Raw genomic sequence first — 18,956 nt, forward strand, 5'->3', positions numbered from 1 at the left:
AAGATATCAGAAATTTGTTTGAGATCATAAATTATTTTTTTTTAACTATGTAGACATTTGATGATATGTTATTTACAAGAATGATTTAAAATAAAGTGTTTCTCATTTTCAGAACTTCTAACATTTTTCTTTGTGGTAGAAGATTTTATGGCGATTGTTTTACCGAAGCGGCAGGAATGCTGTATCTTTTCTTATAACATTATTTTGGTTTGATTCGGTAACGTAAGTATAATTTTTTCCCCAAGTCTTATATTTTCTGATGTAGTGATATGTAATGATTAGTTGCATGTTTTGAAAGCTGCATTAATTTACTACTTTCCAAAATTCGGTGCTCCATACATAACACCCCATATTACACAACTTTCATTAAAATCGAATTTATTTTTACCTTTGATTTCTATAATTTTCACCAGAGTTAATGTTCTTATGAATGAAAAAATGTTTTCAATTGATTACTTATGTTTTATTTATTCTGTTTTGGTAGTCCTAATGTATTTTGTAATGTAATTATACAAATGATGTTATTTTTCTTTGTAAACTGAATTAATTTCATGTTTGTTATATTGAATGCTTATATATATAATAATATTGCTGTTGTATGTTTACCATTATTCAGACTGAAAAGAGCCTGAAATTGTTTCTCAAAAATGTTAGTGTAAATTAAAGACTGTAAGAATTTTTTTATGCATTTGATTTGTTATTGTATTTCAGTTGTTCTAAATTTATCTTTTTTTTGCCTGATCAAATTAAATTACAAAAATGTGTATTATTGTCTTGAAAAAGCTTTACGCTTAAAATGATATAATTAAGCTGAGAATATTTTCTACCTCGTGCTGTTTCACCACTTCACGTCCCGTTTCATATGCTTTTTGATCAAACTCATATGCTCTGTATTTTTCTTAGTGTTCCTTTACACTGTGCAGTAGTTCTGGTCTGGTTTTGGTGTTATGAGGAATATTTTTGTTTGGAAGCCATGTCGCATCAGGTGTTTTTTTTTTTGTCTTTGCAGAAGAAATTTTTTTTTTTTTTTTTTGCATATGTAGATTAATAGCTCGCATTGTCTGTAACATGACAGACAGTTAGCTCAATCCTCTTAGCAAATCGATAAACCACTTTTTAAAAATTTCACAGTTCATCTCTTTGTGATAGTTGACATTACTTTTGGATTGAAATACAAGTTGTGTGGACAGAATAAAACCTTAATCAGTAGAATCAGCATAACAAAAGATCAATCTAGATCCTTTCTCCTACAGAACTTTTAAGCCTCCTTGGCTAGTAGAAATTTACCAAATAAGTTTAGGGGAATGCTACGCATTCACCTAAGTTTCATCAAGATATATCACTGGCTGGGATGAAGGATGGTTTTTTGCATTGTACATTTTTTTAAAAAAAATCTCCTATAAAAAAAAATATTATTTCTTTCCATTAAAAATTTTGGCCCATCCTTGTACTTTTTGTTAGAAAATTTCAAAATTACCTACAATGATTTTGCAAATTCAGGAAAATGTTTTTTATTTATTTTTATAAAGCTGACTCTTAATTTTACCACTGTTGAGTATTCACGTCTATCATAAGACTAGTACAGTTTGGCATATGACACTTTTGTCAAAATCATCCAAGTCAATAATAGGTTTTGTTCATGGATTTCTTTTCTTGGGCAATTTGAAAACTGGAAAATTATTTGGAGTCTCAGCAGCTGTTATCATATCAGCTTTTGCACAAATTCACAGTGCTGGCGTCCTGGCCTAGGGATAGCACATCTTCCCCGTGATCTGGGCGTTCCAGGTTCGAATCCTGGTTCGGGTATGGTTGTTCTTCACCCTGTGTTCTATTTGTGAGGTGTGTGAGAGAGCCTTCCTTTGAAAAAGGGTTGTGCAAGCGAGTGAGTGAGTGTCATCTTCATATGAGCTTGAGCTAGAAATCGTACTTCTGCCCTCGGTGTTCAGAGGTCTTTACCCTCAGAAGCTATTGCACCCCCTTTCCATGGTAACGGACATATCATCATCACAAATTTGCAGTAATGTTCTGTACGAAACATCACGTATTTCAGCAGTTATTATTTAGTCTGTAAAAAAAATTCTTTTACCGCAGAATTTGGGTTAGATAACACCAACTCTTTTAAGCAACTGTACATATTGTAGACAACCATCTTTCATTGTCTTCTGAATCAGAGCTATTCATGAAACAGAGTTAAAAGACAAATTCCCTAGCACTATTTTGTGAAAACAGATTAAATTTATAATTGAGAACGAATGGTGAGAGATCAAACTGTAATGTACCTGCCAAGAATAAAAAACCCTGTATTTCAAGAATTAGAAAATTTTTTTATTATAATATTTTAAAATAGATGTGAATGCAGAAACTTTATTTCTTATACATATTTTTTACTAATCTATGAAATATTTAGTTTGATCTCCTCTCCCCTCCATATATATAATGTTGTTATTAATCACATTAAGCATATACTACAGAACTTTTGCTGTAATAATAATAATGAAAAAATGATTATAAGATTTGAGGACAGGTTTTTCTCTTTTCATTTTTTTATTAATAAAGTAATTCAATGTTAAAGAATGTCATATAATGAATTTCTTCTAATAAATAAGGTGGAAATTGCATTTCTGAGCAATCTTTATTAAGATGGTTACAATCTTTGTTAATAAATGGATTTTTATTATATTTAAGAAGGTTTATTGATTATGTTCCTTTTTGTAGCTGATTACCATTAATAATTACTAGGTTTGGATATAATTGTGTCTAATATCGAATTGGGTAATGTAAGAGAATAGTTTTTTTTCCCCTGAATTTTTTAAAAAACTTTTGTTATGTGTTATTTGTTGTAAAGCATATCTTTTATTTCTGCATAATTAACTTTCAGTTATGAGAGAACTTATTAGTGTGTTATCTTTGATGTATTATTATTATTATTATTATTTTGCAATTAATACACAAGTATTGCTGTTTTTATAAATCTTGGCAATTTCCACAAGATTTCAATCTATGATCATGCCATGGAAATTAATTTCCTTTTGATAGTGTTATCTGATCAGACTGATTGGTTTAACTGTGCATTGATGCGACAGTAATAAAGTACATTAACATAAATTCATTTTGTTTTGTTGCAGCGATGAATAAAAATCATTTTTTAAATATGATCTAATCATAATAATTGGTCTGTCTAATGAATGGCATTTCATTTCATTATAGTTGCTATGACCGTCCTAATGCCTACCTGGTACTATGATAAAAAAGATTTAAAGCGCTCCCCATCTATACTAGATGGTATAGATCCTGAGAAGGAGAGCAGGTATCGTCGAGAGGGAGCTCGCTTTATTATAAATGTTGGCACTAAAATGGGACTGTATCCTTTTTCTTTCAGTTTTTAATGTTCATTTTATATAAATTATTTAAATGTATAAATTATTAAATATAAATTTATAAATTATAAAATTTTATATAAATTATTTAAATGTATAAATTATTAAATATAAATGTATAAATTATAAAATTTTATATAAATTATTTAAATGTATAAATTATTAAATATTATTTATGCAAGTGTTTGCATTCAATTTCTAAAATGGTAGATATAAGATATAATATTTATTTTTTGTCAATTTCATTAGATATTTATATTAAATTGAGGTTTTTAAAATTTTTTAGTAAATATATTTATCAATTTACAGATATTTTAAGAGTAGCTTTAAAATTTCATGTAAAATAATACTTTATGCATACAATTTTTTAAAAAATTATTTTTAATTGGATTTTAGTGCATGTATATATAAAGCTTCAAATTAAAATTTTTGATGAAGTAAATCATGATTAAGTTTAAATATAAGTCTATTAAAGTTGTATTTAGAATAATTTCATTTCATGCATTTTTCTTTTGACTACCAGCAGAAGAAATAAAGGTTTATTTATTCATGTATTTTATTTAAAATACATAATTTTCAAAATGTATTTATTGATCAATTTATTGCAATATTAAAAACTTTTAATCTTAAGTTTCATCCTTAACTTATCTTCAGGCGATATGACACTATGGCTACTGGTGTTGTTTATTTTCATAGGTTTTATATGTTTCACTCGTTTAAGACGTTTCCAAGATATGTAAGTATTAAAATATATATTTTTTGATCACAAATGCTTTTCTGTTGATGAGGTAGCTTTTATTATCAATTCAAGGTTGATAGAAAGTGTGATACTTGTTTATTTTTAAGACTTCCATGTTCTATTGCCAAGATGTTTGCATTATGTAAATTAGAGCTTGGAGAGAGCATAATATAAAAATAATGGCATAATTGTCCGAAGTAAACCTGGGAGTCTTAAAAATAAACAAATATCAAGAGTCCTATAATGCATTGACAAATAGTTGTGAAATTATGACAGAAATGTTTACTTCTAGCTCATACCTATTTCTGTATTTAATAACTTTAATTTGCTTTGGATTCTGGCTATTTTAGTAAAAATTAGTTGAATTTTTCATGATAAAAGTATAGTAAATATATCTTTACATCCTGATGGATAAATAAGCTTTTGAATTTACATTTTCCTGTTTGAAATTGAATTTTAATGCATTAAAAAATTTCATAGTAATAAATTATAAATTGTTAAATATTTTTGCTGAAGAGTTTAAATTTACTTTTTCATTACCAATGTATTATGTTCCTTCCTCTTTTTAGCCTTTTACATATCTTAATTTTTATTAATCTCTTTCATTGTCATTGCATTAATACAGAAAAAAACGTTAAGATGTATAGTGACAAAAAATTTTAAAAGCATTTAAGTACCTATATTAATTTGCTTATGAACAAAAAGCTTTTAATTATTTTTCAATGAATTGCATAATCTAAATAAAAAGCTGTTTTCTTCAAAATGCTTTATCATATTGTTATTCTAGTTATTCACTTTATTTATATCGTTACTACATCTAAAAAATTACAAAGAATTTAAGTCTATGTGTAAAAATCTGTTATAAATAACGTATTATAAAATTTATAAAAATAAACAATGATTGTCATTTAGTCTGCAACTGTTCATGAAAGATTATCTTTAATGTGATGGCTAAACCTATTTTATTATCCTTTATGAAAAGAAAACATATCTTAAGAATTCTTTCATTGTGCAAAACTTTTTATTGAAACTTGAGTAACTAACAGCGTCAAAGCATATTTATAAATAATTATTTAGACACCAGACTTTTCTAATTGCCTTTAGTAATGGATAATACCTCTTTCTATTTTAGTAATTGCTATTTTTGTACCTAGTTGTTTAAAACTTGTTATTTGTTTAAAAGAAAATTGTAAATATATACAGAGGTTACTTTTCCTTTTTGTGTTTAAAAAGAAGTGTGGATAGCAGTAATCTAAAAGATGCATAATTACATTTAGAACTTGCAAAAGTTTTGTAGAATGGTACTAATTTTGGGACAGAGCTTGGGTTGCATATCTAATATTTGTGAACTGTACGAATTTTCAGTAAATTAAGAATTGGATCAATATTTTTATTCCAAATTTTAGTTATGAAATTAGTTTAGAAACCCAAATAAAATAAATAATTCAGATTTTTTTTATTAATATATTAATTTTTAAATCTTGATATAAAGTAAAAATTTTAAGATCTACATACTTTCCCATTTTTTTATATATATATATGATGTACATAAATAAAATAATGAGTTCTACTGGAAGCATAGAATTCGATCGGGCAGCATTGTTTATTTCTTGTTCACATGAAGAACCTACAAAATTATATTGTGCCATTAGTATGAATTTGAACTACATAGAGTTACATATTTGCCCATAGGATTTATTTTTTCGTTTGCATTTTGAAAATGAGCAATATCAATTCCGAGCATTACTGTGCTATTAAATTTTATTTGCCGACTGATTTGTATAATGTGACAGAATTATGTCAGAGCTCTGTGGACCTGTGGAGACAATTGATTTTTTAAAGGGTCTGTTTTTTACATGATTTAAGGGATTTTCAGAAGAAAGAAAATCGATTGAATGCAAATCTTGCTGTGGAAGTTCTACAACTATAAGTGTATGTTTCCAGAATCCTAGGTCTCTGACATTTAAATTGTTGCCTGATAGTCTGGATAAATGATCGGATAAAACCTGAATTTATTCACAATTCATGAAATTTTGACCAATTAATTGGCACTGAAGAAAAATTTTGCTAAGATTGTTTTAGGAAAATCAGTATTCCTTCACCCTTCAAAAAAAAAAAAAAAAAAAAAAAAATAAATAAATAAATAAATAAAAAATAAAATCCCTTGACTAATGGGTATATTTTTTGAGTTGATAGAATAATATATTCATTTTATAGAATATACTCTTATTAGTGATAAGACTTGTAACTGAGAAATATAGTGACAGTACCACAATTGACACACTTTAAACTCATGAAGCAAAATCATTTGCATATTAAATACACACTGCTGTTTCAGTGGCAAGGGAGTCACACACAAAGATTTTGCGAGTCTTGTCCAAATGGTGAATTGATTTTTCTACCTGAAAGTTCTTGAAAGACTAAAAAAAAAAAAAAAAAAGACATGCACATGAGACCAAAAATTAAAATTACATGTGTGCTGCATTATGATAATGTGCCTCAGTGCATTACATTCACAACCAATGAGTTTTTGATGTCTTTATAGTTTCTCAATCATTTTATTCGTTTGCTACGAGTCCATGCAACTTTTTATTTTTTGTACAAATGAGATTCCTCTGTATAGGACATTATTTTGGAACCTAGTAAACATCCATAAGAGGTTTGCTAAAGATAATTTCATTATCTAAATCGTTGTACTGCTATGAAAATTAAAGAAAGCATGCCCTACATTATATGACTTCCAAATGCAATTACTTTGAAAGTAACAGTATGAGATTACAATTTTAATTTGATAAAAAAATTATACAAAATCATTTTTGTTACTTTATTTAGTTCCTTATGAATGATGAAAATTTTTAGAAGTTTTCTTTACAATTGTTGTTTGTTATGAGAACTGCATGAAGTACTAGCTTAATTGTATATTACTGTTAATCTTTCTGCTTATAATTTGTGTATTTCAGAACGTAATTTGTATGTAATTATAAGCATATTACATTTTTGTGTTAATTTTCAGATACTCTTTTCATTATTTTTAATTAAATACTTATAACTGTTTTAGGTCACTGCTTGTTGCTGTCTGTTTCTTGCTGGGAAAGTTGAAGAAACTCCCAAAAAATGCAAAGACATTATTAGAATAGCTAGAACCTTTCTTGCTGATCCTCAGTTTACACAGTTTGGAGATGATCCTAAGGTAAGAGGCATATAGTTATAAATGAATTTTTTATTGTGTATTTTTAGAGCTTATTTATATTCTAATATCCCTCTCATTGTATAAATTAATCTAAATCTATAAATTTAATTTTGTTAAGCATAAGTTTGGTGGAGATGTGAATTGTTTTTGTAATTTATATATTTTTTATATTTAATTTTATTGAATGTATCATTTGAACCTTTTGTATTGTGAAACAGTTAACACATACATTTTAAATTTTGGATCTTTGGCACAATACAAATAAAATATATCATAAACTTAGTTTATTCATATTTTTAAAATTAATTTCTAAGATGTTAATTCAAACTTCGCAATCAAGTTGTTAGGAATTCTGTCTTTCCTGTGATCCTGCAAGACTTAATTTTTGTAATTTTAACTGTCTAATGTGAATTTGCAATATCATGTGGATAAAACAAATATTTGCTCTGCTAAATTTCAAAGAAACTCCTTTCCCTTCTGATTTCCCACAGCCATTGCCCTTTTGTTATCACCCTGCTTTGTTTAATCTATTACTCAAATACCAGCCATAATTTGGAAAGAATCAAACATTCTGTTTAATCATAAAGAAAGGAATAAAACTTTATTTAAAGACTCTTTATTTACTTAAACATTTCTTATGTATATTGTGTAACATATATATATTGAAAATAATTTTGGAGTCATTCAAGCTTTAGCTTCTCTAACTTCTGAGTTGTATGGCCTATTATTTTCCCCAAGAAAGCAAAACATTTAGTCAGAAAATTTGTTTCCAAAACAATATAATGTTCAAATACTTTGTCAGTTTCTCTTTCCTACTTGCTGCTTTGCCTTCCTATTCGATATGCTATGGTGTACTTACTATGAGTTGGCCAATGGCATCTTGACAAAAACTAAAAATTGGATTATTTCATTTATGAGTGCGATTTTCACTGTCTCACTAAGTTCACAATTGTGAGGATTATCCTAGAATATTCCTATATTTCTCCAAAATGGGACATGCATATAAATATAAATTAGACAAACCTACAGTTAATGGTTGTTGATTTAGTATCTTGATTTTGAAATTGTAAAGGGAACAGATTTAGTGCTTCAATAAAATATGGCATATTTTTTGATAATTTTTTTATCCATGTTAATACCGAAATAAAAATAGAGCTTATCAGTTTATGATAAATCTGACTACTAAGTTTATGAACTTAATAGACTTTTAAAAATAATTCTTATGTAAATTAACTCTTGCTTTCATTTATTTTGTTTTTGATATAACATAGTATCTAAAATATAGTAAATTTGACAGCTTAATTTTTCAGAAATCTTGAAATTCTGATGCAGTTCTTTACTGCACCTCCATGCATAACCTAATTTGACACTTTCTGGCATGAGGATGTTATTAGGCAGCTATATGCTCCTTGAATATTATTTCTGGATTCAGTATAATTTTTGTATTGATTATGACTAATGACTAACTTATTGTTTAAAGCTTTTAAATGTGATAGTATTGTTTTCATATCTTATACAGGCAAACCAGTTAAAAGATTAAAATTTTCATTCATTGAGTAAAGTTTTTGTTTTTGAATTTTATTTCCGTTCTTAATCTTTTTGTTGTCACTTGTATGTTTCATGTATCATTTTTCTTACTAGGAAGAAGTGATGACTCTGGAAAGGATACTTCTTCAGACAATTAAATTTGATTTGCAAATGGACCATCCTTACGGTTACCTTTTAAAGTATGCTAAATGCTTAAAAGGTAAAATATTTTTCACGTGCATGAAAAAAACTGTTGTTGAATGTCGTATCTGTTTTTCTTTATTATACTTTTGGAACTGAATTAAAACCAGTTATACTTTTCGTACTTTAAATGTTAATTTGATATTTTTCGACATATAAAAGAAATTTACTTTTGAAACCAGTGTTAAATGCATTTTTCTTAATTAGGGGAAATATTTATGCATGCACTTTAAATGACCAATTTAAGTGTCAAACTTATTATATAAAATATTTTATTTTTTATTTTCAGGTGACAAAGTAAAGTTGCAAAACATGGTACAAATGGCCTGGACATTCATAAATGACAGGTATTTTTTGAAATTATTTCCTGACATGCTAAAAAGTTAGATTGAATTTTTTTTTAAATTAAAGAATCATTTTTCAGCCTTTGTACAACTTTGTGTCTGCAGTTTGAGCCGGAAGTAATAGCTATTGCTTTAATGTACCTTGCGGGGAAACTTAGCAAATTTGAAGTAGTTGACTGGGTTGGACGTACACCTCGACATACACACTGGTGGGATATGTTTGTTGAAGGAATGTCTATTGAACTTTTAGAAGGTATTTGATGCTTTTCTCTATATGGTTAATGTATAGTTCTTTTATATTATTTTGGGTATTGTGTTAATGCATTTATGTCAGGTTATCTGAGCACAAAATGTACTTTTTTACTTTCTCGCATACAAAGTATGCCAAGAAAAAATATTGCAATTCTTTAAAAAAACTCAAACTTCAGATTTTGACAAAATGTTTTTTGAAACTGTCTGTGGATACAATAACTCAAAACATTTTTGAGTTAGATTGATGCAATTCGGTATACAGTCTCTACACTATAATTATAGATTGATGCAAAATTTTGAAAAAACACCATTCAAAGAAAGATTTTCTGTCTTTTTGTCCTAATATAATATGATGACTACAAAATGAAAAGAGCTTGATGGATAAAATAGAATAAATCTCTAGTTTAAATATATGTCAAATTAGGAAATCTGTCAAATCAAAATCTGTCGATGTGTTGATTATTTGTATTTTTACAAGCATATAAATGAGATAACTAAAAAAATATGATGACTTAAATACATGAAATTTGGTATGTGATTTTTGACTACAGTTGGATTTCTATGTCAAATTTTGGTTTTAATTGCTTGGGTAAAAAGGCATCCAAACTGCATATTCAGTTTTCTGTTGCATTTTATTAACTGCACCTTAGAATTTTATACCCAGTAAAAATCGCCAAAAATTGCACTCTAATAGGCACTTTCATAACTATTGTTCGTCAATGACATTTAATTGACATTACATAAGTACATTAATTAAAGAGCATGTGAGGTTTCAGGAAGACCATTCCCACAAGTTAAAATACCTATCAATTATGTTTTGGAATGTATCAAAATTAAACAGGTGTCAATTTTAAGAATTCAGATCAATGACTGCTTTTTATTTTTTCGCATATGTAGTATAGAGAAAGTATAATAATCATAAAAAAAAAAATTCGATTTGCGAGAACAGTTGTTTGCTTTCCATGAGATTCCCAAATTACAGCTAATGAGCATGTGCGACTACTTCTACAACTGCGCGAGAGAATAGAATACATTTCTTGGGTGGGATTAGCAATATTCAATCTGCAGAAACAGCATGATGGTGTTTAATCAACCATATTTGAGTTTATTGAATGGTTTGTTTATTATTTGAGAAAAAGTAATAGTTATATTATAAAGAAGAGATTTTTGTGAATAAATAGCTACTTTAAATCCATATTTAATATGAATAAGGAAATCAATAAAATGATAAAAATGGGATATCAATAAATGATAGAAATCAATTTTATCATAAAAGAAATCAATTCTTATTTTACGAAATGGATTTGAGAAGTTCCACAAAATCCATTTATTGCATACTGCTTACTTTGTAAGAAAATAAATCTAAGTAATATGGGAAAACAGGCACTTATTAGTCATGTCAAAAGAGGAAAACATACAAGACTATGTGCCAGTTCAAAAGAGCAGCATTGTCAACTGATTTCGAATTTTTTTTAGTTCAATAACAATAATTTAAAGCTATATTTGTCCGTAAGCTATATATATCAGAAATGTATTTACATATGTTGTTCACTGAAAGTGAAATAGCTAAAAAAATGTGTGCTAGGCTGTACAGATATGTCGTATCTTATTTATTACAAATGAGGTCCATTAGCTGTATGAAATGGTTGAAAAATCTCAAAAGTTGTAAAAATTGATGCCCAAATGCTTGAATTAGCAAAAATGAATAAATACAAATAAAAAGTAATCTTGCTTTGTAATGTTTTTTGTTAAGTAATAAGTAAATGATTTGTATCACGATTACAAGAATGTTTCGTGTTTTATGTCATCCGAGTCCTTAATTTTGTATGACTTACAGTGAAAGAGCATGAAAGGTAATATCTCTTCACCCACTCAATATATGAATTTTGTCTTGCTGAATTCTAGATAATATAAAAGGATGAGAAAAATTCTGTATTTAATTATAAATGTTTTTTAATATGCTATTTTGAATAATTTTAAATTGCCGCCTCCTTTTCTTGCTTTTTCGACTCTATATTCCCTTATAAGTAAGAGTGCTATTTGTGCATTTCCTCATATCTTAAATATAAATACAGGAAATAATGCAGATAATTTTTTTGGACTGGAAATACAGGGAATTGATATTATAATCAGTCATGAATTGAAAGAAAATGTTACTGTATATATATACTATTAAGAAAATTTCATAAAGTTGGATGCTAATTTGATACATGAAACATTTTTTTCATTTTATGAACATAAGCATGCAATTTTTACCTCTTATTTGGTGTTAATGGTTTGAAATATATGCTGTTTTTATATCTATAATTGAAGTTATATTTTATACTTCGATAAAACTGTTGATAATTTGAATTTCTTCTTCTACATTTTAAAATTGAAATGCATCATTCTTATGTTTTAATGTATTTCTTTCTTCATTTTGTGTTGACTTTCATTCAGGGATGTTCTAATGTTGTGAAATTTTATAAACATATTCGCTATGATTACAACATTTTAAAAGTATCGTGCATTTTTATTCAAAAAATTATGGAAAATTTTTGGGTGTCCTATTTCTTTTCAACTGAATTGGCATTATGGAATCAATTTTTTAATGTGATTATGATTCAGAATTTTTAATTAATCAACAGTAAAATCTGTGAAGCTCATTCCAAGGGGTTATCTTTATTTTTAAATAAACATTGAAATGAAAAAAAAAAAAAAAATACTTTATTGTAATTATGAAAATACTGTTCTATGAACTTTTATTTGTACATTACTGCTGTGTGCTGGACGATTTTTTTATGCATTGTGAATTTTCTGTTGTCATTGCTTTAATCTATTTTTAATATATAAAAGAGAAACATTTCTGAAATATAAGTTGATGTAAAATGTTATTAAGTGTCATTAATATGTTTTACTAGTAATTTATCTTATATAATTTGCAAGATGATGTTTGATTAAATAAATTTATTTTTGATTTAGCAGTTTTTAATTCTTTTTGTTCTTGTTTTAAGAATGTTTTTTAGAAAAAGATTATTAGCTATTTATACCTGTATTTATTTAAAGTTCATTTATTTTTATCAGTATTTTGCATCCCATTTATAAAAATTTCAATATTTTTTAGACATCTGTCATCAAGTATTAGATCTGTATTCTGCTCCAGTATCAAATACTTCACAAGATTCGCCACCAGCAACTCCACCTACAAAATCTAGCAGAAAATCATCGCAGCCCGTGAGTCAAAAATATTTCATGTAATGATATCATGCAACATGAATTTAGGCATTAGAGGATTGATACTCTACCATTCTTTTTATTTCAAGTACTGAAGCTCTTTAAAATTTTAAACTGTAAGATGGATTTTTGAACAATGGATCATTTCAGTTTAAAGGACTACTGAAAAAAATGGTCTTGAACATTTTGTTTTCAGAAATAACATACCTGGTTATTTTGTAAATAAAATTCATTAATAAATATATTGCATTTCTGAAAAATGTGGCTAATTTTTAATAGTTAACTAATATTTTAGTCATTAACTCTTAAAATAGAATCTATTTGTTTTTCGATGCTATGCTTTTAATTTAAATTATATTGCATGTTCATTTCCTTATCATAGAGGTATTAACTATTTTTATAACTCTATGCACATTAGGTTGATATTGCAATCCATTTAGCCACAATACTCATTCATATTCATTCAAGAGGCCTTGGTGGCTTAATGTTAAAGTATTGGCTTCAGGCTTTGAAAGGGACCTGGTGGTAAGGTCTCGGCTTCGAAACCGGAGAGTTTCAGGTTCGAGAACCAATTCCACCGAAGAACCGTTGTGTAAGCATGTCTGGTGCTCATTAAATTTGTCCGGGCCAACCATCCTCCCGCTGGTGTGGAGTGGAGAGGAGTGCTAGCTCAGATGTCGTCCTCATCATCTGAGCACGGTTCAAAATTATGTGGTCCGTCCCAAAATAGCCCTAGTGTTGCTTTAAAATGGGACATTAATATAACTAAACTAATCCATTCAAGCTTGGAAGGTTAAAGGTTCAAATGTTGAATCCATCAAAGATCTGTCATATAACTGTTACCTAGCGCATGTTGAATCTGATGTCGGGGTAAACATTTTTCGGTTTGTGTGATTTTAGAGAGGGGGAGGGAACCAATTTAGATGCCTTTCTCACCTGACTCAATTCTAAATTACAAGGTACAACCCAAAATGGCTCTATTGTAATTTTCAACTAGAATATTGATACAACTAAACTAAACATATTCATGTTAAAAGGGATGTTAATGAAGCTTAATGTACTTATATAAACTTTATTTAAATAAGCATAATGATTCTTATGAATTGCACATTTCAGAGAAAGTTTCTGCATAATTACTCATTCATATTGAACCAATAAAAAATTTTTAAGTTCTACTTTTCTAATTTGAAATTTTAATTTGAACAGTAAAATGGTATTCTTTGAAATTCCCTTTATAAGCTTCAATATAGCTATGGTAAACGGTATCATTAGTTATTCATTAGCTTCAGTATGAATAAAAATCATTTATACTTGAAGAAAATTTTTGATTATTGAAAAGTTTATTACAATATTCAGTTAAAATTAAGTAATCTGTTATGCCATAAAATTAAGTAACATGTTGGACAGCAGCTATTGCTTAAGCTTATCATTTTTCATTTTATTTTACTTCAATATCTTTCATAACACTGTTGGCACAGAGTCAAACAAGTAGTAAAAATATGCATGTAGAATACATAATTAAAAATACTTTTTACTTTAGGCTTATAGTTCAAGATCTTTTTATACATTTTTGAAGAGTAAAAGTAATAAAAACTCTTTGGTGCTATTCTTTTTTTTAATACAAATTTTCAAAAATAAGCACCTTTTTAATTAAAAAATTTTGATATGAAAAATATTTGTTGACGTTTTGAAATGCTGATCTTTCACATGTGATTTTTTTTCAACTTTTAACTCATTCTGATTTAAAATAATAATAATTTTTAAGAAAGAACATTAAATATTTTTTAATTAAAAATATTTTTTTCTTTGTTTGGCTTTTAATCCATTAGCTGCCACAATCCCCATTTGGGGATTTTGGAATTTTAGAGACACCACTCAGCTCCTAAATTAGATTTGGTATGCTCACAGTTTATTTTCATTGGTTTCCACAGTTTAGTTTCATTCTATATGTATCAGTCAATATTGTGTATATTAGAAAGTGTGTATACTGTGCTTCATTTTTTTTTACAAGTGAACAAATTTGTAAGTTGAATAGAACAGAATTGTCACATTTGAAGCATTTTTTTTTTAAATAATAAAATACTGTTCTAAATATGTTATTTACGGTTATAGTAATGATGTGTTACTCAGTTTTTTGTTCGTAATTGATCCTTTTATAATTATGCCCTTTTTCAAGAATATCAAATATATCAAAACATAATTTGAATATAATTATGTTTTTTCACAATATGTACATATATAGTTTATCCGGCAGAAATTAAAAAAATATAGCAGTTAATGGGTTAAACAAATGCAGTACAAAGTAAATTTCTATCTTAAGTTATATAAATTAACTTGATATAACGAAGCTACAGATAATATAAATATTTGTCAAGATATTTATTATAAAGTTTTTGTATATAGAAATGATGTTAAAAGTTAGAAAAAGGGTATAATATTTCCTTCCTTTCATGTATATTTGTTGTCTGTGTTTCAATATATTTTAGAAATATTCCGCTATTCCATTTATGTTAATTTTTAATTTGTTTCACTTTTATTGTCTGAGAATATATGGAAGTAAATTTTGTTGAAAAAGAAATACAGTAGAATATCAAAGAATTAATGTTGCAAAATTCGTATTCGTTTTAAAGTGCTAATAAAAACTATTATCATGATTTTAAAATTATTATTCCACATTTTATCTGAACCTTTGATAATTCTTATTCTTAGCATATTCTTATAGAAAAATTGAGTATTCAAATTCTGATTTCAAGACTTATGTAGATCATATAGAGATTAGATAATTCTTAAAAAATTTTCAGATGAGAGCAGTTTGAAACGATATTCTGTTGTTGATTAAAACTTTTTATTAATACATTAAATGTGACAAATAAAAAAAAATTGCTAGTGGTGTTTTTAATTAAAATTTATAAAATTAATAATAAATATTTCTGATAACTATTTCTGTTTGTGTTAATTTAGTGTATTATTTGTTGCCATTGTTTTTCCTGATATTAATTAAAATATTTTTTTTAATTACATAGTTGAAAGAAATTTATGGTCAATAAATATCGGATGTAAAAATAATATCTCTGGGATTTTTATATTTAAGAACATGAAACATGATTTTTATGAATTAAGGTGCTTTATGAATTAGTTGAAACTTGCTTACTGGCACTTATTGTGCTATTTTTTTCGATTTATCACTTTGGTATTTTATATAATTGTATCCATTACACTTGCTTCAGATTTAAAAATAATAAATTTTTTCAATTGTTAAGATTCCTTTCCCCCTTTTTATAGAAATCATGGAATTGTGATTGGAGATAGCATAACTTCATATTGAAGCTTCAATTTAAATTGCAATATTGTTTTTTTTTTTCCTTCCAAATTAATGTAAGACATTGAATTCTTGTTATTTCAACTAAATAAATCTTAACAAATATTTCATATAGCTGTATTCTGTATACTTTTTAAGGGTATAGTTCTTATAAGAAAACCTTTAAAGTATTAATGCTAATGAATTAAGTTGAGTGTCATGGATACAGCTCTTTTCTTGTTTTATTATTAACTGGATATGATACATTCTTTTTCTTATGAGCCTATATGTTAGTTTGGATAATTGATTTTAGTATTCATATTATATTGTATATTTCTATATTAGAAGATTCAAATTGACTTATTAATTAATAATTGTTGTTCAGTATCTTTGAAAATTTATTTAGTTATTTGCATTTTAGTTTAACCTTTTGTTTCATGATTATTAATGTTTTTATAGCCATCTCCAGTGGAGGTTACTACATCACCAGCCCAAACCAAGCCTAAAGAGATATCAGTAGGCCTACCAATTCCCAGGTTAGAACCTGGTGACCTGAAAAGGAAGGCTTCTGTATCAGAGCCCAAGAAAGAATTGCCAGAAAGCAAAAAACGTCCTGCTCCTTCAACTGAAGGGAAAGCTATTCCTGTCATTTCTGGTTCTCCACCCAAAGCCAGTGTTATTACTCAAGGATCAGACACACAACCATCTTCCCCAACTTCTCCAAATTCTGCTGAAAGTACTATCAAAAGCACTAAACTTTCAGAATCGTCTGTTCAACGAACTGTAACTGAGGCTACTTTTAGAACTGGTATTTCATCTACAAATCCGCAACCATTTTCACAAAGTGTACCAACTCCACCTGTAGAAAGTGTTACAGTAAAGCCAGCTCCTGTTGTATCAGTCACTAGTTTCCCTCCTACTGTGCCACCTCCTACTACAACATTCTCACAACCTGGCCCTTCATTTTATACTGGTGTTTCACTTGAAAAGAATTTCCCTAATATTCAGCAGCCTCCCCCACAAATATATCCTTTACAATTTCAGCATCCTCCACCTCCTGGTCCTCCTCCACCTACTCCTACTGGTCCACCTCCACCACCAGGAATACATCCACCAAACCAGTTTGGTGATCCATCCCATCAATTTCCTAATGTACCCCCAAATGGTGTGCCGCCATTTAATTCCCAGTTTCCTCCTCCACCACCTAGACAACCACCCCCTCTTCCACCTAATATTAATAATCCTCCACCTGCTCCAGTGCCTGGTATAACTCAACATCCACCACCTCCACCTCGTCCTCAAGGATTACCACCTGTACCTAGTATGATTAGATCAGTTCCACCTCCTAGTTTATCTAATGTTAGGCCACCAAGAATGATGTCTGATGGTCCCTTTGGCCCTAAACCACCAGGTACTGATGTTTTTAATCCTCGTCCAGATCAACGAGGTATACGTTTTCCTCCAAGTCAAGACTTTGGTCCTCGACCAAGATTTGAAGGTGACAATCAAGGATTTAGAGGGAGGAAAGAATCTGAATTTGATGGTCCACCACCACCACCATTCTCTGATCAAGGTTTTCCCAGACCTCCACAGCCTAATCAATTTGGACCAAGTTTTGAACGACCTCCCAGACCTCCAATGCCACCAAGGAGATTTCCACTAGATCCAAATAGGAAAGAAAGAGGTCCACGTCCACCAATGGGTAACAATTCAACACAGCCTCAAGGAGCTCCAACTGGAATACCACCTGTACGAATAACGGGGAGGTACTGAATAAAATTTTTTCCCACTTCTTTTTAATTTTAGAACTTTGTTATATGATTAAGCAAATCTGTTTTTCTTATTGTACATATTCCTGTAATGTACATAAAAATTCTTTCCCATATTTGTATGAAATATGTCATTTATATATATATATTTGGACAATATATTTTATTTAATGATATTTTATTGATTTATGAGGTAAGATTTGGATTTTTTTTTCTGATGTAGGTAAGGATTTGAATTTAAAGATATTTAAAAATGGAATTCATGTATATTTTTTCAAATATTTGTATAGCTCTAATGTCATTTGTTGTATATATGAATTCCTCAAATACCTGATGTTAAAATTACTTTGCGTCTTGCAATTCTGTATATAGTCTTTGCTTGCTTATTGCATAACTGATATAATTCTTTTTTTAAGTAGATACTTAAAATGTTATTCCATTAAAAATATTAAGTATATATGAAGGCGGCTGGTTCTTGACATCAAAATATGACATTTAATTGAAATTACAATGAGTATATTTTATAGTTTAATATTCTTTTATATATAGTCAATTTAAATCGTGTTACTTTTTTTTTTTTTAAAAAATGCAAGATTTTTTTTTCTTGATTAGCACGTTTTTAAACTCTATGGCAATTATAATTGAGGAATTATGCTTATTCTATTACATTTTTATGTTATACATTTTGTTTGACATCTAAAAGTGTATTCACAAAAATTTAAATGATGCTAAATATTTTTGAAAAATCTGAAATATAAAATAAGATTAAATATTTTGTTTGGAGGAAAAAGAAAAACTAAGTGTAAAATTGTTATTACATTAAACATCATATTTCAGTTATGTTTTTTTTTTTTTTTGTTCCCGACTTTACTGTGTTATGTGGTTGCTTTATCTTAATGACATTAAACACAATGTTTTGATTTCTTTTATTGTTGTTGTAGCATTTTTTATATAGTTAGTTGAAGCTATGAAATCCCTTTCAAATATATGTTGTAAATTATGATACAATATTTGTTGATATGTCTGTTTTCAAGATTATTACAAAT

The 18,956-nt window shown here is 27.9% G+C and overlaps 1 protein-coding gene across 3 annotated transcripts in view; it reads left to right on the plus strand.

Moving 5' to 3' along the window:
* Nucleotides 1-18,956, plus strand: part of LOC129975627 (cyclin-K-like) — a 31,028-nt gene that overhangs the window by 480 nt on the left and 11,592 nt on the right. For all 3 annotated transcript variants that reach the window (XM_056088709.1, XM_056088710.1, XM_056088708.1), the window contains exons 2-10: nucleotides 113-222; nucleotides 3,208-3,361; nucleotides 4,032-4,113; nucleotides 7,175-7,306; nucleotides 8,948-9,053; nucleotides 9,324-9,381; nucleotides 9,459-9,631; nucleotides 12,734-12,843; nucleotides 16,601-17,907. In XM_056088709.1, the coding sequence (XP_055944684.1) occupies nucleotides 3,213-3,361; nucleotides 4,032-4,113; nucleotides 7,175-7,306; nucleotides 8,948-9,053; nucleotides 9,324-9,381; nucleotides 9,459-9,631; nucleotides 12,734-12,843; nucleotides 16,601-17,907 (2,117 nt within the window). In that variant the 5' untranslated portion in view covers nucleotides 113-222; nucleotides 3,208-3,212. The remainder of the gene's footprint in view (nucleotides 1-112; nucleotides 223-3,207; nucleotides 3,362-4,031; nucleotides 4,114-7,174; nucleotides 7,307-8,947; nucleotides 9,054-9,323; nucleotides 9,382-9,458; nucleotides 9,632-12,733; nucleotides 12,844-16,600; nucleotides 17,908-18,956) is intronic.

This window comes from Argiope bruennichi, chromosome 7 (genome assembly GCF_947563725.1).
Source record: "Argiope bruennichi chromosome 7, qqArgBrue1.1, whole genome shotgun sequence".
NCBI lineage: Eukaryota > Metazoa > Arthropoda > Arachnida > Araneae > Araneidae > Argiope > Argiope bruennichi.